This window comes from Eptesicus fuscus, chromosome 12 (assembly GCF_027574615.1).
Source record: "Eptesicus fuscus isolate TK198812 chromosome 12, DD_ASM_mEF_20220401, whole genome shotgun sequence".
Lineage (NCBI taxonomy): Eukaryota > Metazoa > Chordata > Mammalia > Chiroptera > Vespertilionidae > Eptesicus > Eptesicus fuscus.
Window position 1 is genome coordinate 67639437 of NC_072484.1, and position 26435 is coordinate 67665871.

A 26435-nucleotide genomic window follows, 5' to 3' on the forward strand; every position below is an offset into this window, starting at 1 on the left:
GGGAATGGATAGTGGGGGCAAAAATACAGGTGAGAGAACAGTTAGGAGCTATGACACCATCCAGATGGCCCCTGTCATCTGAGACAAGGGTCGGTAAACTACGGCTTATGAACCAAATCTGGCCCACCCTTGTTTTTGAATGGCTTTTACATTTTTACATGGCTAGGGAAAATCAAATGACAATACAGGATGGGGCAAAGGTAGTTTTATAGTTGTGAGTAAGCAAAACACAGAATTTATTCTTGTATTATTATTTATTAACTAGAGGCCTGATGCATGAAATTCGTGCAAGAGTAGGCCTTCCTTCCCCCAGCTGCCGGCACCGGCTTCCCTCTGGCACCTGGGACCCAGGCTTCCCTCACAGCCTCGGCTTCATCCAGAAGGTTGTCTGGAAGGACGTCCGGTCTAATTAGCATATTATTCTTTTGTTATTATATTTTATTGTATTATCTTCCGTATGAACAACTGTGAACCTGCTTTTGCCCCACCCTGTATTTTGTGGCACATGAAATCCAAAGGTCAGTGTCTACAAATAAAGTTCTGTCGGACCACAGCCACACCTATTCACTTACTGTCGACGGCTGCTTTCGTGCTATGATGTCAAAGCTGAGCCATGGCAGAAACCACATGGCCTGCAAAGCCAAAAATATTTATTGTGTGGCCTTTTATAGAAGGCACTATGGATCCCAATCTAGGCAAAGGCTGTAATGGCTTGAATGAAACAAAGAAAGTGTCTCCAGATCTGATGGACATCCTTTCTGAATTAAAAAGAATGCCTCTCTGAGAACCATTCCACAACTTGATTGGATTGGTGGCTATAAGACTGTGGACATTAGGCTAAACTCACTTAACTATATCCTTAAAATGGGTGCACTGTATTCCATGTTAAGTATATATTTCAGTAAAACTAATTTTTAAAGCACAAGCAAATGGACTAAAAAGAAACCTATCTAGACATAAGATTTTTTTGGCAGAAATGTGATTACAGTGAACATATTGTTTGTGATCTGCTGTTTTTTGTCTCATGGTAAAAGTTACGTATACTCATTATAAAAAATTCAAGCAATGCTGAAGAGAAAAAGTAAAATTTAGTTGCCCTTCATCTCCCCTGTGTCCCTCTCCCCAATGATATTCACAATTAAAGTTGGTGTGTAATGTTTCAGATATACACACGCACACACGCACATTAATACACAGACATATAACAAAAAGTTGGAAAATATTATAATAGGATCATGGACAATTTGCTATTTCATTCTTCTTATTAAATATTTTTATTGATTTTATTGATTTCAGAGAGGAAGGGTGAGGGAGAGAGAGAAACATCAACGATGAGAGAGGATCATCAATTGGCTGCCTCCTGCATACCCCCTACTGGGGATCAAGCCTGCAACCTGGGCATGTGCCCTGACTGGGAATTGAACTGTGACCTCCTGGTTCATAGGTCGATGCTTAACCACTGAGCCACCGTGGCAGGGATATTTCATTCTTTTTAAACACTGCACAGTATTCTATAGAATGGGAGTATCTTAATTTAGTTTATCAATTCCTTTTGGATTGTGTCCAATACTACAAATAAAAACTTTTTTATTTATTTACGAGGTTTCTTGGTTGCATGTCTATACATAAAAATTGATATCTCATATATTAAAAAAAGATGTAGGGTATTTCATTATGTACATATTATATATATTATTAAAAACACTTTATTTAAACATGTCTCTACTAAGCATCTTCTATTTTTCACTCTTACCAAATGAACATCTCTGTACATAAATTGTGTACAAGAGTCCAGTTATTTCCTGAGGGTAAATTCCTAGAAGAATAATAACTGGATTGAGGGGTATTCACATGTAAAGTATTGAAGCATGATGCCAGCTGCCCTCTAAAGGTTAAACATTTATTTTCCCACCAGCCCTATATGTTTTCCAACATCCTCATTCGGTATTACCACCCTTTTCAAGTTTGCCTGTCTGTTCGCAGAGGCAAAAACAGAGTAGTACTCCATTAGTGTTTTGATTTATATTTCTCTAATAGAGTGATATTGACCACTGTTTCCAGTTTCTTGGCCATTTGAATACTCTTCTTCCCAAATGTGCGGGCTGAAAATGCTTTTGTTAGTAGTTGGCTCTGAGCTTCTTTGAACTTGGAGCTGGGAAAATCTGGGTTCAGTACCCATCTCCCCACAGACCATGGTCTGGCCTTGAGCAAGTTGCTCTGCTCTCTGAGTCTTGGATTCCTCATCTGAAATGGAAGAGGCCTATCCCAGGCTTCTGAGAGCTTAATACCTCCTCCACTGGACACCGTGTGGATCCTTGAAAGATGGTCGTTAGGTTTTGCTGTTAGGGGCTATGAAGCTGGCTCCATCTGGGCTCTGCTGATGTGAGTGAGCTGCATGTCCATGTAGTAAGCTGCCCATCCTAGGAGGAATGCAAACAGAAGCTGAACAAATACAGAGCTGTTACAGGAACCCTGGTTACAATGATCCATGGGGGTTCCACAGACCCCAGTATTCTGTGGCTCTCAGACTCTTCCCTCCTTGGTCAAGTCCCTTTACCTCGTGTCCTTGAGTTGGGAGGAAAAGTATTTGTTTGGCTCAAGCAGGATCTAAAAGCCCCGGGGGACTGTGGGCAAAGGGCTTTTGCATCCACGGGTGGTTGCATCCGTGCTGAGTTCAGTGCAGGACAGAATCCAGAGGCCTCTGACAAGGCCCCTTCAGGGTGGCCCTAATTCCCTCCCACAGATCCTCACTGGTAAATCTGCCAAGCCTTGGCCTGCTGAGATGCCCAGGGTCACATGATTCAAGGCCTTGTCTGTCCTTGTAGGTTTACTTCTGATGCTGTAACCGGCGTGAGCATTGTCACCATCTTGTTTTTCTTCCCATCCAAAAGGCCCTCTCTCAAGTGGTGGTGTGACTTTAAAGGTAAGGTGGTCAGGGCTGGGGTGTCAGTGAGCTCAGTGAGTTCTGTGGCGTGGAGCGTGGCAATCAGTGGCCTGAGGTGGGCCCCACACTTGGGACCTGAGAGCCCTACTGTATGAGCCACGAGCCACCCCGAGTCTTCCCCATCCCCTGTTCCCTGTTCCCTGTCTGAGCAGCTACCTTGTCTGGGCACTTAGGGCTGCCGGAGGTGACTGTCCAGGGCAGGGGCTAGCAACTAGATACAGTCCCCGGGCCAAATCCAGCTGCCTGTCTATTGTCTTAGCTACCCATGAGCTAAGAATGGCTCTCACACTTTGAAATGGTTGAAAAGAATCAAGAGAAAAATATGACACACAACATTACATGAAATTCAAATTTCAGTGTCCATAAATAAAGTTTTAAATTTCTTCAATAAGCAATTTGTGGACTTTTAATTTCTCTAGCGATGTAAGTGTCTACGCAATAGACTCAATGTTGCCTGTTGGCCCACAAAGCCCGAGATATTTACTATCTGCTCCTTTATAGAAAAGCTTTTGCCACCTCCGGACTTGCAACTCAGTTGCCTACAGGGCCAGATGTGAACATCTCAAGCTGGGTTAAAATGAACAGGAAGGGGTGTGGAGTGAGGCAAAACTGCTGAAAAGCATTCAAATTCAGCTTAGAAGAATCACAGAGCCCTCCAAACCAAACCGTCCGTAGTCTGGCCTCGGCCTTCAGAGCTCCATCCAACATGTGAGCCCACTGGATTGCCAGCAGTCTGCCTTGAGAGGGTGCCAACACCTGCCACCTGTCACAGATGAGCCGTGTTGTGTGCCTGGCCCATCTCTATCTGGGGAGTGAGATGAGCTCTGGACCACGAGTCAGGAAATAGTGGTCCTAAGCTAACTATTTTCTATTGTGTGTTTTGTAATTTATTTGTATTGATTTCAGAGAGGAAGGGAGAGGAAGAGAGAGACAGAAACATCAATAATGAGAGAGAGTCGTTGATCGGCTGCCTCCTGCACACCTCACACTGGGGATGGAGCCCGCAACCTGGGCATGTGCCCTGACGGGGAATTGAACCGTGAGCTCCTGGTTCATAGGTCGACGCTCAACCACTGAGCCTCGCCAGCTGGGCACTATTTTCTATTGGAGAAAAAATGGAGTATTAGGAAGGATAGCTCCAATTTTGTAGAATGGGGGTTGGAGTGTGGGGAGTACAGCGTAAGGATCAGGAGGGAGCGGATTTCTCGGTCCCACCAATAGTTCCTGGAGCAGAGCTGGCCCTGGAGGAGGCTGCCACGGGGTCCGAGGAGCTTAGGCTGTGGGCTCTGGCCTCTGCAAAACCAAACAGGGTTCCCTTGCCCCCTCCATCTCTGCTTCTCTGTCTCGCTTCCAGACGCTTTCCTCACATTCCGCTCCATGTGTCATTTCTTGGTCTCTTCATAGTTTTTACTTCTCCTTAGCTTTTGAATGTTTATAGTTTCTGCTTCATTCTAGCTCTTGCCTTTTTGGAAGTTCTGTTTTCTTAGAGCGTCTTCACCTTGCTGGTGCCCACTCTCTCGTAGTATCTGCTCCCACGGCTTCTACTTCCTGTCCCCTCAGCCTCTGTCCCTCTGGCTTCCAGTCTTACAGTGTGTACTCACTCCTTCCAGTCCACTCCCTCGGAGCCCTGCTGCCTCCTGGCATCTGTTTCCTCATAACGTCTGCTTTCTCATAACTCCCACTTCCTCCAGCTCCCGCTTCCTGGGAGGACCTACTTCCTCCAAGTCCCTGTTTCCCCACAGAACCTCAGCTGCTAGCACCCCTCCTGTATTATGCGACCTCTGTCCATTCTTCTACCTTTAATCAATCTTCTCTTTGCCCAGCTGTCTCTCTATTTCCCATTGATGCTTCTGAGAGTAAGAACCCAGTTGGTTTGGCTTATTCTGTTGTTGTTGTTTTTAAAAATAACAGCTGTATTGAGATATAATTTACATACTGTACAAATCACTCGTTTAAAGTGTACATTCAATGGTTTTCAGTACATTCACAGAGTTGTACAGTCATCAATACTATTTTGGAGCATTTTCACCACCCCGTGAAGAAACCCTGGAAATAGTGGTACTAAGCTAACTATTAGCAGTCGCTCATGCCCCTCCCCTCAAGCCCTAGACAATCACCAGTCTACTTTCTTTATGGGTTTGCCTATTCTAGATATTTCATATAAATGTAATTATAGTTACATATGTGACTCTTTGTGATGGCTGCTTTCAATTAACGTGATGTTTTTAAGGATGAGCCATGTTGTAATAACATGAATCAGTACTACTACTTTTTTTTTTAAATCCTCTCCCAAGGATATGTTGAGAGAGAGACAGAAAGACAGAGAGAGAGAGAGAGAGAGAGAGAGAGAGAGAGAGAGAGAGAGATCAATCAGTTGCCTCCCACACACACCCTGACTGGGGACTGAAACCACAACCTAGGTGTGTGTCCCAACCAGAAATTGAACCCAAACCTTTTGGTGTGTGGGACAATGCTCCGACCAATTGAGCCAGGGCAGCACGTTTTATTCTTATTTGGGCAGATCTCGCCCACCAGGCTACCTGTAGCCTCATCGATTCCTGACCAGCCTGTGGACTGGCTGCTCTTGACTGGGCCCCTTCCAGGGTTCTGTCGCCTGGGAGTGGGCTCACAGGACCTGAGCTTCCTCTTGGGCTGGGGCTGCGGGGAGGGCACCGGGACCTGGATGCCTGGTACCCCAGCTCTGTTCCTGATTTGCTGGGTGACCTCCCAGTGAGCCCCCCTGGATTCTCTGGAACTGGCTTTCCCGAGTAGGTCCCTTAGACCCTTCTCACCTCCGGCTTCCTAGTTTACAGAACAGGCGTTGCAGACTCAAATGCCTACAGGGAGGTGACATTTATGGAGGCAGCGGATTGGGTGCAGGGCAATGTGTTTCAGAAAACAATGCCCTCCCTGTTCATCATTCCTTTCACATTTTTGAAACAGAAAAACAGTTTCTGTGTTACATGAAAATAGCAACCGAGGGTGACGGTAAGTGCCCAGACCCCGTGGACAATAGGGATGCCCGTTCATGCATGTTTTGTCCATGGCTGCTTTGTGCCATCACGGCATCCTCGTTGCAACAGAGGCTGCAAAGCCTGAATTATCCAGTCCCTAACCTTTACAGAAGTGTGCTGACCCCTGTCCTCGCCACTGCACACACCCCCGCCTTTGAACATAAAATCCATCCCATAGTTCCACGGGCCAAAGATTCCCATCGCTCTTTTCTCTCCTGAATACCCTTCCTCTTTCTTTGCTCCCTGTGCACATCCAGTTACAAAGAGACCCTTTTGTCCTGTGTGTGTGCGGATGAAAGTAACACTTGCCCAGAAGGACTTGGGAGAGGCTGAGTGGGCGTCCTGCGCGTGGAGGCCTGTTTCTGGGGCGTCCTCACGCTGCGGGGGCCTCACCGTTCTCACTCCGAATAGAGCAGATGCCATACCACGATGCTGTGGGTTTTCCCTAAAGCTCCGAAGTCAGATATGGAGCCAGATCGTGGCTTCCTGGAGAACCCCGAGGGCCCCCACAAAGATGGGCCTGCAGGGGCCAGTGTCCGCTCCTCAGAGTGAGTGTCTTCTCTCTCTGCCCAGCTTCCAACACAGAGACAAAACCCCTGCTGACGTGGAAGAGGGCGGAGGAAACCATCCCCTGGAGCATCATCCTTCTCCTGGGAGGGGGCTTCTCCATGGCCAAGGCCTGCGAGGTAAGATCGGCAGGAGGGCTGCACGCCCGGGGAGGCGTGGGCAGGTCCCAGTCCCAGCTGCAGGCGCAGCCCAAGAGCCAGAGACTCCACGGGCCCTGCAGACCCCACCTCCTTTGCCAATGAGGATAATCATAGTTCCCATCTCAGTGCCCGGTGCTGGGGAGAAAGACAGGAGTAAGGTCTGATCTGGAACCTCAAGGAGCTCACAGTGGACTCAGTACTATTACTGGTACCAATAACATCACGACTCGAGGGTTCCGTGAGCACAGGGGAACGCCGCCACATACAGTGCTCGCCTTGTCCGACGTGCCTTACATACAGTAACTGATTTAAACTTCCAAACATGAGATACATGCCATCATTATTCCCATTCTAGAGATTAGGAAATGGAGGCACAGAGAGGTAAAGTCACTTGCCCAGGGTCACACAGCTATGTACTCCAGATTGCGATCCAGGTAGTTTGACTCTAGAGTATATGCTCTTATCCATTATGATATAAATGTTAGGTATTTTTGATACTGTTTATTTAATTAGTTATTACTGTTATTCTAGAGGGTTCTGTGAGTTCAGAGGCAGGGCTGGGATTAGAGTGAGGCGAGTGAGGCACCGAGGGTGCAGGATTTTCAGGAGGCGCTCATGCTTGGGGTCGTCGGCCCTGCTCAGAGGAAGTGCAGCCTCAGTGTCCACCATGTATCACAATGTATTACCTCACTGAACCCTCACAGGACCCTAGGGTCTAGGGAATAGTTTACCCCCATTTTTCAGGTAGGAAAACCGAGGCTCAAAGTTCTTTCTCTGTGGGGCTGTTGGGAGTCATTGAAGAAGATATGCTGATGCAATCCATAGCAAACAGGAAGTGCTGAGGAGTCCCTGTGCATCCTCATGCCACGCTTAGTGCAGGTTTTGCTTCCCGGAAGCAGACTCTGAGGTCATCCGGTGACCTTGAGAGGTAGCAATACAGCCAAGAGGCAGACCCCGCGAAGCCTCCATCAGCCCCACAGAGAGCGCCAAGCTGAGAGGGCCCTGCACAGACATCCCGTTGGTCAGGGGTGGCCAGGCCTTTATACCCCGGCATCCCTCCGTCATCTGTGGACATGAGCCTCCCCAGGAGCAGGTGTGACCTTGGGCAAGGTACCCTGGGGTCAGGGGCTGGCAGTGCAGGCTGTCTGCTGCCCGCACTCCCTGCGCTGGGGCAACAAGGCCTTCATGGCAGGCGGTCTGGGCAGCACATTTAGGTTCTCTACACAGCATCTCTTTTTCTGCAAACTATGTTTTTGTTTTATTCTCCCCCTCACCTCAATAAATAACACAGTTACAATGGTACAGGTTTCAAAAAGAGCAAAGGGATGGATGAGAAAAAGTACTGTTGTTGTCCCCTTTTAAGGAATCCCGAAGACCAGAGAGGTTAACTGCCTGACTCTAGGTTACACAGCTCATTGGTAGCAGAGCTGGGCTTTGAACTGGTGTCTCTCTGATTCCTTTCACTACTGTCTTCCACTGGAGATGTTTCAAGGAAGCGTCCCAGTGGAAGTGACATGCTAGCCAGGTCTCAAGAGGACCATGCCCTGCATTGGTAGAAAGCATGGGCAGTGGAACCAAGCCATCTGGGTTAGTCTCATATCTTGTGCCTCTTAGCTGTGTGCCTCCGTTTCCTCGTCTATAAAATAGGAATACAAATGGATCCCATCTCACCTGGCCAGGTAGCTCAGTTGGTTGGAGCATCGTCCCAATACATCGAGGTTGCAGGTTCGATATCCAGTCAGGGTAAATACAAGAAGCAACCAGTGAGTGCATAAATAATCGGAACAACAGATCGGTCTCTCTCTCTCTCTCAATAAAAATTAAAAAAATTTAGCCCTAGCTGGTTTGGCTCAGTGGATAGAGCGTCGGCTTGTAGACTGAAGGGTCCCGGTTTGATTCCGATCAAGGGCACATGCCTGGGTTGCGGGCTTGATCCCCAGTGGGGGGCTTGCAGGAGGCAGCTGATCAATGGTTCTCTCTCATCATTGACGTTTCTGTCTCTCCGTCTCCCTTCCTCCCTGAAATCAATAAAAACATATTTTAAAAAAAACACGCACACATGGATTCCATCTCATAGAGTTGTTGCAATTTTTAAATGAGTCCGTTCATATGGAGAACTTAGAACATAGCCAACACAGCTGGTTATTATGAGTGGATGTTGGGGAAGAGGGGGATTCAGGATCAAGGATGACACAGAGGTTCTCGCCCCGAGCAATTCTGTGGAAATAGATCTGTTTACTGAGATGCACCTATTCTGACTGAGGGAGGGGGCAGAGGGGGACCCCACCCCCAAGAGGCTTCTCTGAGCTCAGATCTGGTGGGTAAAGCCTGGCTCTCAGTGGGGGCTGGGCTGCAGGACCGCTGAGCATGCTGGGAGGCCAGTCTGGCCCCTGGCCCGGCCCCAGGCAGCAGGCTTTGATTTCTGTTCAAGGAGGGCTTTGTGTAGCAGCTGCCCCTTTCCCCCAGCTCCTGCTGGTTCCATTCCCTCCCCAGGCAGCACAGCCTGCCCCGGAGGGACCAGAATGCTCAGGGCACTTCCTGCTCCCTCGTCCCTGCCCAGTGCCCTTGCCAGGCCACCGTGGCCTCCTGTGGCTTAGAGGGCCTTGGATGGGACCCAGGGTGAGCCTGGCTGTGTGGACTCCCACATGCTGGTTCCAAAGGGTGGGAATCAGATCCCAGGGCTTACTCTGAACTTGGGCAACTCGCTTACACCTACTTAGTGTTCTCACCAGCTTTCTCCCGCTTCACACTCAATCCGTGGCGCCCCCTGTATATAGACTCCAGGCTGAAGGCTCCCACTGGCCTCTACACAAACCCCGTGAGTTCCCATCTGTCTCCTCTCATCCGCTCCACTCCAGGCCCACTGCCTCCTCAGCATTCCTCAGCCACACTGTGTTCATTCGCACCCAGGACCTCTGGGTGGCTTTCTCTCCACCGGTTGCTCCCTCCATCTCCCTCCCCTCCCCCGCCCCGAGATCTCGGAGTCCTCACCCTTCAGGTCTCAGCTCCAAGGTCACCGCCACAGAAAGGGCCTCCCCACCGACACAGCCCCTCTCCCTCTTACAACTCGGCTCACACGGCATCTGCCCCTCACACGATCCTGGTCATTTGTTTGTTTACAGGTGTCTCTCTTGCTAGAATATAAGCTGTGCGAGGGCAAGAATCATATCTGTCTTATCCGCCGTGTCCCCTGCTCACTGAGTAAACATTAGCTGGACAGGACCTAGCCGATGGGCTGTTTTGAGGACTGATGACAAAATGGATGGATGGAAAGTGCCCAGAGAGGGATGATGCATACCCACCTGGTGCTAAAATGGGGGCCCCTGTCAACCTCACCACTTTTGTTACTGTAACCTTACTGTCTCATGGATAAAAACCTGGCCTGACCCTGGCACCTTGGTGTATGGTCTTTTAGTCTCCACCACAACAAACTTCTCGCCAAATACATGGAGGGGATTGAGGCTCCATCCCCTCAGAGCGGAGTAGACACATGGTCTTCTTCCCCGACCCTCATTTCCTGCCGGAGAGGATGTTTGTTGTTGTTGTTGTTGTTGTTAGTTTAATTGGAGAAGTAAGCTACTGAAGTGCTTACCAGCCAGATTGTGAGCTCAAAACTCTAACCCTGGGGCAAGTCATCTGACCTAACTGGCAAATCACAGCTTCTTGGTGCCCCAGTTTCTTCAACCACAAACATGGAGAGAATTCTACTCCTTACCTGCTGGGGTTGTCAGGAAGATTAAATAAGTTAACGTTCGCAAAATGCTTGCAAGTGAGCCCAGCACAGAGGAAACACTGTAAGTGTTGTTAAGAAAAATAACTAACAATAAATCACATCCAGGGCTTACTATGGACCCCGGAGCGATTTTTACGAGTGCTTGTTTAACCCCTGCCACGACCCCTTGAAGAAATCGAGGGCCAGAGTGGTACCATGGTGTGAACGTTCACCTCATGTATGCAGCCTTCTCTTTTTTCTTCCTCTCAATCAGATTCACTGGCTCTCCCTACCTAAGAATTGTTACACAGAGTTGCACACACACAGCTGAACCTACTATGTTCTCTGAGTGTTTTAAGAGATTCTCAAGGGTGTTTTCCATTGAGATTTCAACGTTAAGCATTTAACTTAGACCGTAACACCCTCCTTGTAAGATGCGGCCCTCCTGTTATCAAAGAGATCTAGAAGAGGGCCTGGTGGAAGCGGGAAAGGAGGAGGAAGAGGGGAGCACGTCCTGCCTGCTCAGCCTCCCTTTCCCATCCTGCAATGTGACCTCAGGCACCTCTGGACATTTCCGAGGATCGTAAAGAACACAACTTGACAACCACTGCACCGGGTGATTTCTGAGTCTTCGGCCACCTCTGGCATCTCATGACTTGGTGCTACTAATGACAGCTGGCATGGCCTGGGCATATGCCAGATGTCCAGGCCCTTCACTAAATGCTTTATGGATGAGCTCTTTTTCTCCCAATAATATCCATCTGGGACAAGTACTATTATATGCCCATTTTACAGATAAGGACATTGAGGCACAGAGAGGTTGAGTTACTTGACCAGGATGACACAGCCAGAAAGGATTAAGATGGAGAACAGATTTAGTCTCACTCCAGAGCCCTTTCTCCTCACCCTCTGGCCTTCCTGCTTTGACCTTGCCTATTGCTGATCCCAGAGTCCCTGGGATACTGCGGGGCTTTGGGGTTCCAAGGAGACAGAGCTTCTGATTCCGAGGGGCCTGGGAGTGGGCAGGTGAAGCCCTTAGGAGTCCCCACGAGAACCCCAGGCAGTGGGAGGCTCTCCTCTCTCACGAAGCTGCCAGACCTCCCTGTGGCTGTGAAAGCTGAGCCAAGGGTATGAGTGGCTGTTGGGACTTTGGCCGGAAGCCCATCACCCAGAGGTCTGGCTACAGGGAAGTTCTTGACTCATTCATCCAAGTCATTAATATTCCCTCTCTCCGGCCTCTTTCTGTTCAACGGCACACACTGCCGTCCATCTCTTTGCCAAAGCCGTGGCCTCTGGGAAAAACCAGTGGCCCATTTTTTCTGTGAAGGGTGCCCGGGGCCAGGGGAGAGGCGGGGGCCTTGACGCTGCCGTGTGCCATAATTCCTAGGCCATCAGACAAGCAGTGCAGATGTAAAAGAAACCTCAAGTTTACACAGTCTCTTTCAAGGCAAGTTGTAGGGACACGTGTACTGTTTTATTTATGGAAAAACAGTGCGCTGTGTTCTAGAATCCATTAGGAAATTTTAAATTTGGGATAAGCAGTAAATTTTCTATTAAACGTAAAAGAAATGTATATAGTTTCTTTGATCAAGAAAGTGCATTGGTACCAGATGACACTGGGTTGATAAAAGGGCTGTGGTAGACATACACTAAATGGTAGGGGACTAACCCAACTCTGCCTTGGCCAACATCTAAGCCTATGGTTTTGTTATCTTTGTTAAAAACAAAAACCCCGACCTGCCGGACAAGACCTGGTAGGTTTTGGGGTGGTTGTTTTTTGAGATATCGCTGCATAGCACCACCAGGGGGCAAAAGAGAGCACAATTTTACATCTTCAGCTTTGCTGCCTTGGGGTCCTAATGAAGGTGTGTGGGACTCCTGGTAGTTTAGGATACATATATGAGAGGAGGGAGTAGCTGGGGGAGAGTATACATGTTATACACTGGTAAATGGAGTGATTCCCGGAGAAGTCCTGGAAAGGGCATGGAGATGACAGCAGTATTGACGGCAGGGTGGAGTCTGGGGCCAGGGAGGGAACCATCTAACAGGTCCTTCCCCTGTCCTGTTGGGCTCTGGGCAGCTCTGGCCATTGCTGTGCACTAAGAGGGGCAGTGACAGACTGGTGTTCCCCGAGGGAGCTTTGCAGGAGCGTGTTAGCTTCCAGAAGTGCATGGCCCTATATGTGAAATACATCCCCGCCATTAATTAAGTTTGGCAACGGTGGATGTCACAAAAACTTTGCCAGGCTCATATTTGCTCCTGTGCAACACTGGGACAAATGCCCACCTCATGGGATGGTTGGGAGGACTCAGGGAGCTAATGTATGCAGGGGCCTCGCACCCTATAGAGCCACATGAATGGCGATTGTTATGATAATGAATAATACAATGTTAACAGCGTTAATATTTGTGTGATCATTGTAATAAACATCCTTTTTGTTGATCATAAATATCTTACTATTTATAATTATATTGGCAGTGTCATATTTAATATATACTTGATACATGTTTTATATTACATGTGATATAAAGTATATCTTCTATATATTATACATTTGATGCCTATTAATATATAACAATCACAAGATTAATGCTTTGTGCAATACTTATGTTCATATCATTTTAATTAATAACTGTCATTGGAGGAATGAGGAGATTTATCCTGGAGGATCCAATTCCCCTCTCCCATTCAAGCTGGAGCTTAGGGTGCTAGACCCAGATGAATTGTTGGAGAACCAAATGGGTTATTGGAGGGTCCGAGGCTTTGAGTCCCGGGCCTATAGCGTACAAAATAGAGAAGAGCTCAAGAAGCCGAGAAGCTCATTCAAGTCCAGGCTCCTGTGTGACCTTGGACATGTCCCATGTCCCTTACCGCGCTGACCCCCAGACTCCCCATCTATGAAGGGGATAATTGTCATCATTGTGATTGATCCCAACCCTCCCCGGGCCCAGCCCTCAGGGGTGGCACTGGGGTGTGCTGGGTGTGAAGAGGTGCCCTCCCCCCGCCCTCCTGCAGCAGTCCGGGCTGTCGTTGTGGATCAGCGACCAGCTGCACCCGCTGGAGAGCGTGTCGCCCACGCTGGCCGTCTTCACCATCACCTGCGTCGTCATCTTCTTCACCGAGTTTGCCAGCAACACGGCCACCATCATCATCTTCCTGCCCGTCATGGCAGAGCTGGTGAGGGCCCTTCTGGGAAGGAGGGGAGGCAAGGAGGGGCGCCTGTCCCTCCAACCACCCAGGTCAGAACCCTCTCCCCTGCTGCGGGGTCTCCCCCAGGCAGCCGCAGGAGTCACTGCTCTCTTCCGAAATGTGTGAACGTGTCAGAACCCAGATTCAAAACAATCCTGTGGGTTTTTTTCTTTTAAAAAAAGAAAGCATAATCAAAGTCAACATGTTTAAAGTGACCAAATGCCCTTCTTTGGAAAGTTTCTAGGAAGCTAGAATGACCAGATTTGGATTAAGCAGAAGTAGAAAGTCTGACTAGTCCAATAACCACAGGAGGAACTCTGATGATAGCAAAGCTCTCGCCTCGCTGTAAAGCCGGGCTCCCGGGCACCACTGACAAGCTGGGTGAGTGGCGGGGACAGCCCTGTGCACAGCAGGGTGCTTAGCGGCACCCCTAGCCCCTACCCGCTAGATACCAATAGCGCCCCCTCTAAATCATGGCCATCACACATGTGTTCAGACATGGCCAAGTGTCGCCTGGGGGGACACAGTCACCCCCGGCTGAGAACTGCTGCTTTAAAGGGCACCCGTCCTGGAGAGCTGGCGAGGTGAGAGCCGGAGCCTTCAAGGACCAGATAGTTCTGGATTTTCCCAAAGTGTCCGGAGCACAGACAGGCAGAGAAAGCCAACCCACCCAGGTGTCAGGTTAGCACGACCCCGAAACCAAACGCAAACGAGGGGAGAAAAATGTCCTAACTCGACCTCGTGTGTAAATAAAGATGCAAACAGCAAAATGAATCCAGGGTCATAGGCCAAGAACAACATATCACCATGGACAAGAAGAGTTTACACTCGGGATTTCAAAACTGATTGCCCTGAGTTTTACATTTGAACAGATGAAAGAAAGAGGTGTTATTACCTCAGCGCAACCCCGAATCTACGGGATTAAGTCCGTGTTGCAAGTACAGTATATGCTTTGTGTGCAAACAGTGTCATACCAGGCACTCGTGGGAGCCACTTTGTTTTTCTTTGCTTATTTATGCATCGATTATAATAGAGATCATGCTGTATCCCCATACACAAAGGTACACTTGGTCCTTGGTCCACGGCTGGAGAAGATCCCATGAGGATCGATAGTTGTCGATTTGTTCAAGCCACCTGCTTCCAGTCTTTGCTTTTATCCAGCAAGGCTGCCTCGAACCTCTCCTGTCTGTGCACCGTGGCTGACATCTGGAGATACTTGTAGCACTGAGATCCCTGGATGTGAAGGAGCCCGGACACTTACAGTTCTGTCAGATGTGGGTAAATCGCCCTCCAAAGTGAATGGGCCATTCTACACTCGCACCTGCCCTGCGGGGTGGGGTCTCCCTCCCCTTGCTGAGTGTGGCGGGACTGAATCACGCCTTTCCCCGGGATCTGAGGGATCTGGCGATGGAGAGAGATGGAGGGTGGGAGGGCAGAGGGAGCTTAGAGCCTTTTACTGGAGGAGACACTAGCAAACGACACATTCTTCCAAATGGTGCTTCTCATCAAAATCAAAGCGTCTGACACACACGGGGATGATTTCAGCACATTTTGAGAAAAACACATATCCTCTAGGTGGCACAAATTCCCCAGGGGGCCCCAAGATGTCCTATCTTAAAGTAAAATGCCGGAGAAGTAATCAACATGAATTGTAGGTGAATATGTCGTTGGAGAGAGGTGAAGAACCAGGGGCCCACTCCCTGAGGCCAACCCACAGACACGTTTGACCCCCAGTCTTAGAAATGTGGAAATGTTTGCCAACAGCTGCCATCTTGAGCTCTCCTTATCCCTGAAGTCCAGTGAGGCCCCGACCCAAGGGGCCCAGACTCCAGCTGTTAGGACCAGGTAGAGGGCTGGTTATTTTAGAGCATCTGCTTCGCCTGGGACCTTGTCAGACATGCAGGTTCTTGGGGCCACCCCAGGCCTGCTGAGTCAGCAGCTCTGGGTAAGTGGGGGCCAGCCAGCTGAGCTTTAACAAGCCTCCGGGGACTCCTGCCCACTCAGATCGGAGGAGTGTCCTAGGTACATCTCCCCAGCCCAGCCTCCCTGGTGACCCTGTGGTGCGGCCCCCGAATGTCACTAACCTTGAGCATGTCTTCTCCATCTCTCCCTTGGTCTGGCTCTCGTCTTCTGTCCATTTCCGTGTATCGCATCCCTCATCTCTGTGTGTTCGTATTTCTGGTTTCTCATTGTCTCTACATCTGTCTTCTCATTTGTCTGGACTGCTGGCTCTCACTCTGCCTTTCTCTATCCATGTGTCTTTGTCTCTCTTTCTGTCTCTAAATCTGTCTCCGTGTTGCTCTCCCTCCAACTGTCTTGACCTCTTACGTCTTGGTCTCACCACGCCCTCCTGAGCCCAGGCCATCCGCCTGCAAGTGCACCCCCTGTACCTGATGATCCCTGCCACAGTGGGCTGCTCCTACGCCTTCATGCTCCCGGTCTCGACGCCCCCCAACTCAATTGCCTTCGCCTCTGGACACTTGCTGGTCAAAGACATGGTGAGCCTGGGCATCTTCTTCTTTTTAAAAAATAAGTTTTTATTGATTTCAGAGAGAGAGGAATGAAGGGAGAAATAGAAACATCCATGAGAGGGAAACATCAACATCAACCTGCTGCCTGCTGCATGCCCCCTGCTGGGGATGGAGCCCACAACCCAGGCACGTGCCCTGATGGGGCATCAAACCAGGGACCTCTTGGTGCATGGGCTGATGCTAAACCACGGAGCAACACTGGCCGGGCGAGTCTGGGCATTTTCTAGCAGAGCCCAGAGAGGTGGGTGGACACAGGTGGTCGGCTAGGCATCTGGGCAGGGTCCTGCTCCCCCAGCCACCATCCCCCAATTTCTGCATAAGTCATTCCGAGTGGGGCCAGGAAAATACATTTTAGCAAACACTCTATGTTTAGACAACTTCAGGAAACTGCTTAAGTGACTGCTTTCCAGAGTTTGCTTTGGGGACAAGGGACGTTCCCCTCTCTGCTCCCGCTTTTTGGACCAACGGAACTGTGCCCAGAATCTTCAGGGAAGAGAAATGTCAGGCCACACCCTGGGACTAGGGTGGCCTCAATGCCTGGCCAGCTGAGGAGTGTGACAGGAGCCCCAGAGTTGTGGCAGGGGGTGGGGGTAGCGGGGGGGACTCCAGCTTTCAGCAGGGCTCAACTACGGGGCAGTATGTTCCCTCTCCCCCATGATCCCTGCTAAACCCGCCCCTCCCACCTGCTCCCCTCCTCCCACCTCCTGCTGCCTCTTCCCCCTCCGCCCCCACCTGGGCCTGGGGCGTTTGGGCGCTCAGAATGCAAATAACCCTTCCTAAACTGGTGCAACCCCAGGGGCGATGTGCTTAACCAGTTCAGGATGCTGGTCCAGGCTCAGGGACTCAGCAGGGTAAGGGCCAGAGAACCAGAGAGAGGCAGAAAGCAATCGCAGAGCAAACAGGGTAACACACAGGTGTTCATTAACTAAGTCAGTGGTCGGCAAACTCATTAGTCCGCAGAGCCAAATATCAACAGTACAACGATTGAAATTTCTTTTGAGAGCCAAATTTTTTAAACTTAAACTATATAGGTAGGTACATTGTTATTAACTTAATTAGGGTACTCCTAAGCTGGCTTTTGCTAAAAACTCAAGGGGCCAAAGAGCCGCATGTGGCTCGCAAGCCGCAGTTTGCCGACCACTGAACTAAGTAACTAAAGTGCAACTAAGCAGGCATTCTGAGCCAGGTTCCCAGGACCCTGACAAGGGAAGACCCCACCCTCCTCCCAGCTCCCCCAAAGCTTTGGTCGGCTCCTTCTAAGCCTCCACACTTGTCAGGGGCTTTAAGATCCCTAGAACAGAGGCAGCCAGCACAGCGGTTTCCCGACCAACACCCGTTCCATGAATCATCTGGGGAAATACTCATTTCACAATTTTACTAAATCAACTTACATTTTTAAAAAACTTAAATAAGGGCCCTGGACAGTGTTGCTCAGTGGTTGGAACATCGGACCATGCACCAAAAGGTCACACCTGGGTTGAATCAATCCCAGCCCAGGTTGGGCAGCAAGCAGGAGGCAACCATGGATCTCTCTCTCTCTCTCTCTCACTCTCTCTCTCTCTCTCTCTCTCCTCCTTTCTTCCCTCCCTCCCACGTTCTCTAAAAATCAATGACAAAAATCTCCTCAGATGAGGATTAGCAAAATCAAACAAACAAAAAACCTTAAATGAGAGTATTTAAAAAGAAAAGTTACCAATGTACGTGTAACTGGAAAACCAGTGATGCATGCCATTGATGGCAAGTCTAATAAATGCAACGGGGGAAAAAGCAAAATAACGAAATTCTCCCCAATTACAGTTGCCTGGAGGAGGGTCTTGTTAAAAAGGCAGTGGAAGCCTGGCAAGTGTGGCTCAGTGGTTGAGCGTTAACCTAAGTTCAGGAGATCATTATTCGATTGTGGGCTCGATCCCCAGTAGGGGGAGTGCAGGAGGCAGCCAATCAATGATTCTCTCTCATCATTGATATCTCTATCTCTCTCCCTCTCCTTTCCTCTCTGAAAGTAACAAAAATATATTTAAGAAAAAAGCGGGGGGGCAGTGGGAGAGGAGGAGAGAAGCATTAAGGAAGGGCATGGTAGCCCCTAAAGCAGACTTGCTCTGAGGAAGGGATTTGAAAAGCAATCTAAAGGGAGTAATTTTCTCACGGCTGGACTGCTAGGGTGGAACAAACAGAAAACTGAGCTGGGAAACAGGTGTTTTCAGCCTATGTTTGTACTGCATAGTATAAGCGGTCAGCCTGGGGAGGGAGCAAGTGGGCAACTCTTTCCACCATTTAAAGAGGTAAACATTTCCAGGAGAAAAAAATCTTCCCAATTAACAATTATAGCCTTAACTGTTGCGGGGGCGGGTGGAGGAGGAGGAAGGGTGATTTAATGATCAAATCAGACTATTTCCAAGTTGTGTAGCCTTGGTTAAGCCAACTTCTCTGAGCCTCATTTTCCTCTTCTGTAAAATAGGAATAATAATAATAACAACAACAATAACGCTTATAGGGCTGCTTTCAGGGTTAGATGACCCTATGGCAGCTGCATGGCACAGTACCTGGCCCCTACAAGCCACTCGATGAATGAGGACACTTGCGGGACAGCCTGGGGTGTGTAAAGATGGGAGGGTCTCGGGTTTGGGTGAATGACTTCGGGGTTTTTCCATGTATACAATGGGCCTCGAGCCTGCGTTCTATTTCAGGTGCGGACAGGCCTCCTGATGAACCTGATGGGCATCCTGATACTCAACATGGCCATCAATACGTGGGCACAGCCCATCTTCCAGCTGGGCTCCTTCCCGGACTGGGCCCAAGACCACTTAGCCAACGTCACAGGACAGCCACCCTCACTGGTGGCCAACGACACCTTACTTGCCCTCTGAGTCCCCCTCGGAGACTCCCTTTGGGTCGGGCCCTCCCACAAGGCTTTGCCACTACCTGCTCTTAGGGTCAGACAGGATGATCAAGCAGTTCTCTGTGATCCAGGAGGCAACAAGCAAGGGTAACCTCCGGTGGTCCACTTGGGTCAACAAGTTCATTACCTAGGACACCTCCTCCTCACTCGTGCAGTTCAGGGCCCAGATATGTCCCAGATCTGCTGCCTGAGATACAAGCTCCTTTTTCTCTGAGCTGGAACGTGGCTAGGATGCAAGAGGGCCCCACGTCAGCAACAATAAATAAATCTAGAATTGCGTTTGTCGTGAGCAGTCGGGATGGGCATCTCTCCATCCCCAGGGGCACAGGGAACATTCCCCACTGGCTCCTGTAGGTTGCACTCTGGACAGACCCTCTTGCCTTTCGGGGCCACCTTCTGTGGAGACCTGTTCCAGCTGTTCACAGCTGGTACATGTTCAGTTCCGTTGGTGCCCGTTCTGCACCGGTTGCTTGACTCTTTCCCCTACTGAAACCCAGCAGCCAGGGGAATGTTCAATCCATGGAGCCGGCGGGGAAGGGGAGCAGAGGTCAGAAGGGACAGATGGCTTCCTGCGGGCGTGGACACTGTGCAGAGCCTCTTCCTGCTTCCCTGGGCCCCCAGCACACCAGGGGAGTTCTAGAACCCCCGCTGACATGTCTACCCAAGCTTTTATGATTCTCCTGTTTAATCTGATTCACCATGGCCATGTTTCTGGAGTTGGGGCAAGCCTGGGCCCTGCCCTCTTGCAGGTGACTCCCGGCTCCTCCAGCCAGAACCCTCCTGCCTGTGGCCGGCAGGGGCCCTCGTGGCTGCTGGCTGCTGCTTGCTCAGCAGCTGCCTCCAACCCTACCCCAAGTGGCAAGCATGTTTGATTAGCAAAGGCCGTATTTTTCAGGGAGGAGAGGAAAGTCAGGAGATAAACTGGGGCCTTGTAAAGGGCCAGGGTGAAATGTCTCAAGCAGACCAATGATCACAATCCTCTTTACAGACAGGGACACTGCGACTTCCCGGGAGCCAGTGGCTGGCGGGCTCTCCTCGGAGATTCCATCACTGCTGGCTTCAAGCAGAAGTGTCTGGGCATCTCCAGTGAACAACACAGTCTCGGGCTGCGGATGCTCAGGAAGTGTCTGTGGAACGAGTGGCCCAGCATTAGCATAGCACCAGCGAAGGCACCCCGAGGGCCCCAAAGCCTCACCTCTCCCTTCCTGCACCTCCGAGGGATGAGGTTCCCTGAGCAGCAGCCTGGGCCTGGAAGGCAGTTCCCAGAGACTGAACTCACCCTCAGTATAGCCGGAGTGAGTCAGGGATGTTTCCCTGGAAGCGGGGGACGGGAGGGAGCCCACCTCCTTCCCAGATGAGTAGAATGTCAGTATTTAGTCACAGCTACAGCCCCGGGGGTGAGGAGTGGGGGAAGGCGTGTTCCCTGTGGGACAGGGGAGGAGAGACGTTCATTCACAGAGAAACCCATGGAACTTATAACCAGATGAACCGTGATTTCAAGGACTTTTGATTGAAAATGCTATAAAATAAAGAATGTTAAACAACACTGGCCCCGGAGATTTTTTTGCTGTCTGGACACCAAAGAGCTTCAAAGCCCCAAATTCCTGAGGAGGGAGTTTCCCAGAATTGATCTCCCTGATCTCACTTTCTTACTGCTCTCTGCTCTCTGCTCTACTCCAGCCACTCACTCAAAGCCTCCTGCCTCGGGGCCTTTGCACAGGCTGTTTCCTCGGCCCAGCACACTTTGCTCCCAAATATACACTGGTTTCCTCACTTTATTCAGGTCTCTGCTCAAATGTCACCTCCCCAGAGAAGCTCTCCTCACCATCTGGTCTAAAATATCATCCTCATTATTCTCCATCTCCTTATGCTGCTATATTTTTCTTAGTATTTACTCGCGACATTGTATTATTAATTTTCTTACTTATTAAATCTCTCTCTCTCTCTAAAATGCAAGCTTATGAGAATACAAACTTTATTTTTTTTTCTGAGCTGTAACTCCAGTGCGTAGAACAGTTTCTGACATATAGTGGGTGCTCAGTAAATATTTGATAAATGAGTCTGTACCAGAATTTATGAGAAAGCCATCTTACCCTCTGATGTGGGGGTCTGTTTGGCTCATTTCTTTGCTCACTCATTCTTCCATTTATTCGAACACTGTTTATTTAGTATGTGCTCATTCACCGTCTCCGCCGACATGAACTTACATTCTAGCTGAGGAGACGGGGCGTAAACAGGTGAACACACAAGTAAGTGACTCTGGGTCATGATGCGGCTGAGAAGAAAAGGAAACTGGCCGATGTGACAACTGGCTCAGACGCTGCTTTAGGCGGAATAGTTGGGGAGGACTTCTCTGAGGAGGCGGCACTGGACCGAGACCACAGGGAGTCAGCCCTGTGCTCGTGGTGGTGTGAGAAGGACGGGGGAATGGCAAGGGTGGTGCCGAGTCATTGGAAATATACGGGGACACACGTCTGGAATATGAGGAAGTCAGAAGAGACCAAACACCTGTTTTGGTTACCTGTGTGTTACCTAATAAATCAACCCACAAAATCAGGGCTTCAAAACAAAACCCACTGTATTGGCTCACATTTCCGCTTTGGACAGAGTTCTACAGGGATGGTGTAGTCTCTGCTCTACATGGTGTGGCCGGGGCCGTTCCGCTGGGAGTGCGGCTGGAGCTGGCATGTCCACCACGGCCGTGGACCCTCCGGGCTCCGGTGGCTTCTCCAGGGTCTAGCCTGGACCTCTTTACATGACAGTGGGCTTCTAGGAAGGAACAGCGGAAGCTACAAGACCCCTGAAGGCCTGGGTTTGGGAGTCCAAGAACGTGAATTCTGACATATTCTATTGGCCAGAGCCCATCGCGGGTTAGCCTGGTTCAAGGGCAGGAAATAGGCCCCACTCCTTGTGGGGAAGAGTGGCGTCCCCATACCAGGGAGGCGATGGTTAGCCACCATCTTTGGGAGCCTTCTACCATCACACCGAAGAGAAAGCTGAATGAGAGACATAAACATGCCATTATGAAAAGGGATATCTAAGTGGCCAGCAGGTTTATAAAGAGAGGCTCACACCCACTTGTAATCAGATAAATGCAAGTTCAACCAAGATTTAACAATATGCCCATCAGATTGGGGGAAACTTGAAAAGTGGACGATAAGTGGTGGTGAAATGGGAGGAAACAGAAACCCTCGTGTTCTGCTGGTGAGACGTTAAATTGTTACCGTCCGTCTGGCAAGCAACGTGGGTTTTTTTGTTTTGTTTTGTTTTAATCCTCACCCGAGGATATTTTTCCATTGATTTTTAGGGAGCGTGGAAGAGAGGGAAAGACAGAGAGAAATATGGATGTGAGAGAGACACATCGATTGGTTGCACAGAGGAGCCTGCAACCGAGGTCCATGACCTTGACTGGAATCAAACCCAGGACCTTTCGGTCCGCAGGCCAACGCTTTATCCACTGAGCCAAACCAGCGAGGGCTCGGGAGGATTTGTTATCTGCATTCTCCGCGCCCTGTTATCCTACTCCTGGATTTATATCCCAGCAAAATCGGTCCCTAAGGAGATGATGGAGGAGGATATTTGTGCCACTGTTGTTTGAGGGGCCAAGGAGCTGGAAGTCACCTGCATGACCATTCCTGGTGAGACCATTTAAGTGAAATATGGAGGAAGCACACTGTGGAAAATACAGCAACACAGAAGTGATGAGCAACAGGGACATGGAGGGCTAAGGCAGACACATTCCAGTGCATGTAGGGTGGGGCAAAGGTAGGTCTACCGTTGTTGGTATGGAAAATAGTACAATAATTTAAATAATACAAGAATATACTCTGTGTTTCCTGTACTCATGACTATAAACTTACTTTTGTCCCATATCAAAAAATTTTATGTACAGTCAGTGGGCAGAGGATGGAAGCAGTGATGGTAAATAAAAATAAATAAATATAGAAGTCATTGGAGGAAGAGTTCAGTAAGCCATGTTGGACTTTTAGCTCCACCCCTAACACACCTGTGACCTTAAGCAAGTCCTTTATTGTTTTGGACTTTGGTTTCGTCATCTGAGAGGTGAGAATGGGTAGTCAGGGTCTCAAAAGGAGACAGTAAGCACATAAGCCAGCTGATTTGAGGAGAGTTTATCGGGAGAGGTCTAACTGGCATCTTCCTGGGCCACACCCACTCTTAATAACTCCCAAGGGAAGGAGATGCCCAGATCTTTCTCTCCTCCCTTACTCGACTTTTCAGCTAGGGGTCTCCACTGGCCAAACCCAACACTATTGGGCAGAGTTCTCCAGAGGAACAGAACTAACAGGATGTGTGTATATGTGTGCATACTCAGGAAATAGTCCAAAAGCAGTCTGCTGGCAGAATTCCCTCTTGCTTGGGGGAAGTGTCTTTTGTTCTATTCAGGCCTTCAACTGATTAGATGAGGCCCACCCTGTATGGAGAGCAATCTGCTTTACTTAAACTCCACTGATTGAAATGTAAATCTCATCCAAAAGCACCCTCACAGAAACATGCAGAATCACGTTTAGCCAAATATCTGGGCCTGGCCAAGGTGACACATAAGATTAACCATCAGCCCTAGCTGGTTTGGCTCAGCGGATAGACCTGAGGACTGAAGGGTCTCGGGTTTGATTCTGGTCAAGGGCACATGCCCAGGTTGCGAGCTCAATCCCCAGTAGGGGGTGTGCAGGAGGCAGCTGATCAATGATTCTCTCTCACCATTGATGTGTCTATCTCTCTCTCCTTCCTTCCTCTCTGAAACTAATAAAAATACATTTAAAAAATAAAAGATTAACTATCATACCACCAGAAGCCAAAATGCAAGAGAATCCTTTGCTGCAGCCCAATCAGGTCTCCCTCTGGTGGCACAGGCAGGGAGGAGAAGCGTGAACACTGAGTGTGGAGGGCAAACTGAGAAAAGGGGTCATGGGAGGTTTAGAACATATTAGAGCTTACAAACTAGCAGTCCCCAGGACTGCCTCCAGCCCACAGTCAGGTTCTGCCCCCTTCCATGAGTTTTAAACTATTAATTTATTGCTAATATTTTAAATTCAGGAGATTCCACATTAAAATCTGGATTTATGCTTCTCCTGGAAAAGAAAATACCAGAAGATCTTATTGCTATCTGGCAACAATTGTTTGGAGTTGAGTAATTGTGGTGGGAGAACTTCAGTTGGAAGGTGAACCTCTGGTTTGCCACAGGCCCCACCACTCCTTAATGTACTGCACTGGTTCTCTTCCTGTGACTCTGTCACTTTCCTGGCTTCTGAAGGCATTTGTGTCTATGACTCCTGAGCAACGTGACCTAGAAGGACCATTTTAGCTTTAGTTCACAGTTTCTAATGACCTGGAGCAGCGCTCACAGTAGGACTTTCTGTGGTGCTGAAAATAGTCTATATCTGCCTTGTACAATACGGTAGCCACTTGCAACTTAAGTGTGGCTGATTGGAATTGAGATGGGCTGTCAGTATAACACACACACCCATTTTAAGAACTTAGTACAAAAAAAGTGAATGCAAAATATCCTATTAATACTTTTTATATTGACTATATAGTTAAAGGATATTATAGTGGATAGTGTCAGCCTGCGCACTGAAGGTTTGCAGGTTTAATTCTGGTCAAGGGCACGTACCTGGGTTGCAGGTTTGATACCTGTCAGCCTGCGCACTGAAGGTTTGCAGGTTTAATTCTGGTCAAGGGCACAGACCTGGGTTGCAGGTTTGATACCTGGCCCCAGTCGGGGCATGTGCGGGAGGCAACCAATCAATTGTGTCTCCCTCACAGATGTGTCTTCCTCACATCAATGTTTCTTTTTCTCTCCTCCCTTTTTCTCTTTCCCTCTCCTCGCTTTTTTCTACTCTCTCTGAAAATCAATGGAAAAAATATCTTCTGGTGAAGATTTAAAAAAACTAATTTCACTTTTTTAAGTGGCTGCCAGAAATTTTTAAATGGTTCCCATTCTGCTTCTATAGGAGAGCACTGTCGATTTGGGAAGATTTCAGCCACCTCTGCACATTCTCAAATCAGGTATAAGGCAGTGACGTTCTACACCCACAGGCTGTAAAATTCAATCACTCCCACAGTGTATGGACCTCTGATTCTGATTCCAGATCTGAGGGTTTACCACTTCCTCTTCCTGTCCTGTCTTATGGCTATGAATCCTCTCTGCAGAAATTCCCTTCAACTGCGTTGATTCTGTTTTGGTGACTCAGAAGCTCCTTCCGGATGTTGTGGGCCTTGAAGTCAAGCGAGCCTTATATAGGCAGAAGTGGCTGCCTACATGTGCTGAGAAAAGCCAAAAATATCTTCTGCCCTTTCCCTGCCTATTGCCCCCATCCTCCCAAATCTTACACATCCCCCAGAGGCCTTCGGAAATGACCAACATGGGCCTTAACCAGTCAGCTCCCTGATGCCAGTGCAGAAACTGGGCAAATGCTGGTGTCTCCCAGGGCACTGTGCTGCTCGTCTCCGACCGGCACAGCGCCCTGAAATTTCCCAGGTGATGGGACCCTGGCCAGGGATCTTGCCCAGTGGGCATCACAGAGGCCTGTACAATCAGGTCTGAGCAGCCGGAACACACTCAGGCATAGCTGTCTGCCACGGTGAGAAGAAGCAAGCAGGAGCATTGAGCTGTGGTTTACTGGGCATTCTGCTTACATTATCTCATTAAATCCTCACGCACACCCAAGAAATATTCTCATTACAGCAGAGTCCACACAAGTTCAGAGAGGGATAGCGTGTTGTCCAAGATCACACAGCACACACAGTACGTGGGAACGTTGGGCCTCGTTTTCAAGGGGCTGCAGCCTTCAGCTGGAGCAGAGTAGAAGCTGCCCTTTGTGAAGGGGTCTATACGTGGTCCGGCACCGCTGTTTCCACCTGGACTGCTGTGCTCCTCACCTTGGCTGGATGGCTCCAAGGCATGTGCCTTGGCTGCTCCCGGTCCATTTGGTGCCCAGTTCTCTGCACACTTGGTGCCTGGCCTGCCTTCCTGGAGGGGTTTGTGATCTGGAAAGGATGTTAGGCTCCCTGAGGGCCCAAAGTGTCTCATTCAATTGTGTCACTTCTCCTATCTGGGCCACAAGACATCCTCCTTCAGGCCTGAGCAAGTGACCCAGGCCCCATGTCCTTATAAGGGAAAATGGCAGAGAGTCTGGAATGCAGCTTAAATGCCCCCTACCAGCCCATCCTGCAGGGTGGGGACCTGGGGGTCAGGAGAGATCTCCTGGAGGAGGCAGTCCTACAGGCAGTGATGGGGCACAGAATGCTGGGAGAAGACAGCCTGGAAGTGTACCTGCAGGGTAACGACTGCAGCCTAGCACATACAGGAAACATGCATTTATTGAGCACCTACTATTTGCAGTGCCAGACGCATCACAAGGTCCTCATGAGTCTTATGATTCTGAAGCATAGTAACCTCCATCTTGGGTAAAAACTGCTGT

The 26435-nt window shown here is 49.3% G+C and overlaps 1 protein-coding gene across 2 annotated transcripts in view; it reads left to right on the top strand.

The window, feature by feature from the left end:
* Positions 1–18961, top strand: part of SLC13A3 (solute carrier family 13 member 3) — a 39493-nt gene extending 20532 nt beyond the window's left edge. For both annotated transcript variants that reach the window (XM_054724039.1, XM_054724038.1), the window contains exons 8-12: positions 2826–2923; positions 6532–6644; positions 13393–13554; positions 15927–16064; positions 18782–18961. In XM_054724039.1, the coding sequence (XP_054580014.1) occupies positions 2826–2923; positions 6532–6644; positions 13393–13554; positions 15927–16064; positions 18782–18961 (691 nt within the window). The remainder of the gene's footprint in view (positions 1–2825; positions 2924–6531; positions 6645–13392; positions 13555–15926; positions 16065–18781) is intronic.
* The last annotated feature ends 7474 nt before the right edge of the window (positions 18962–26435 follow it).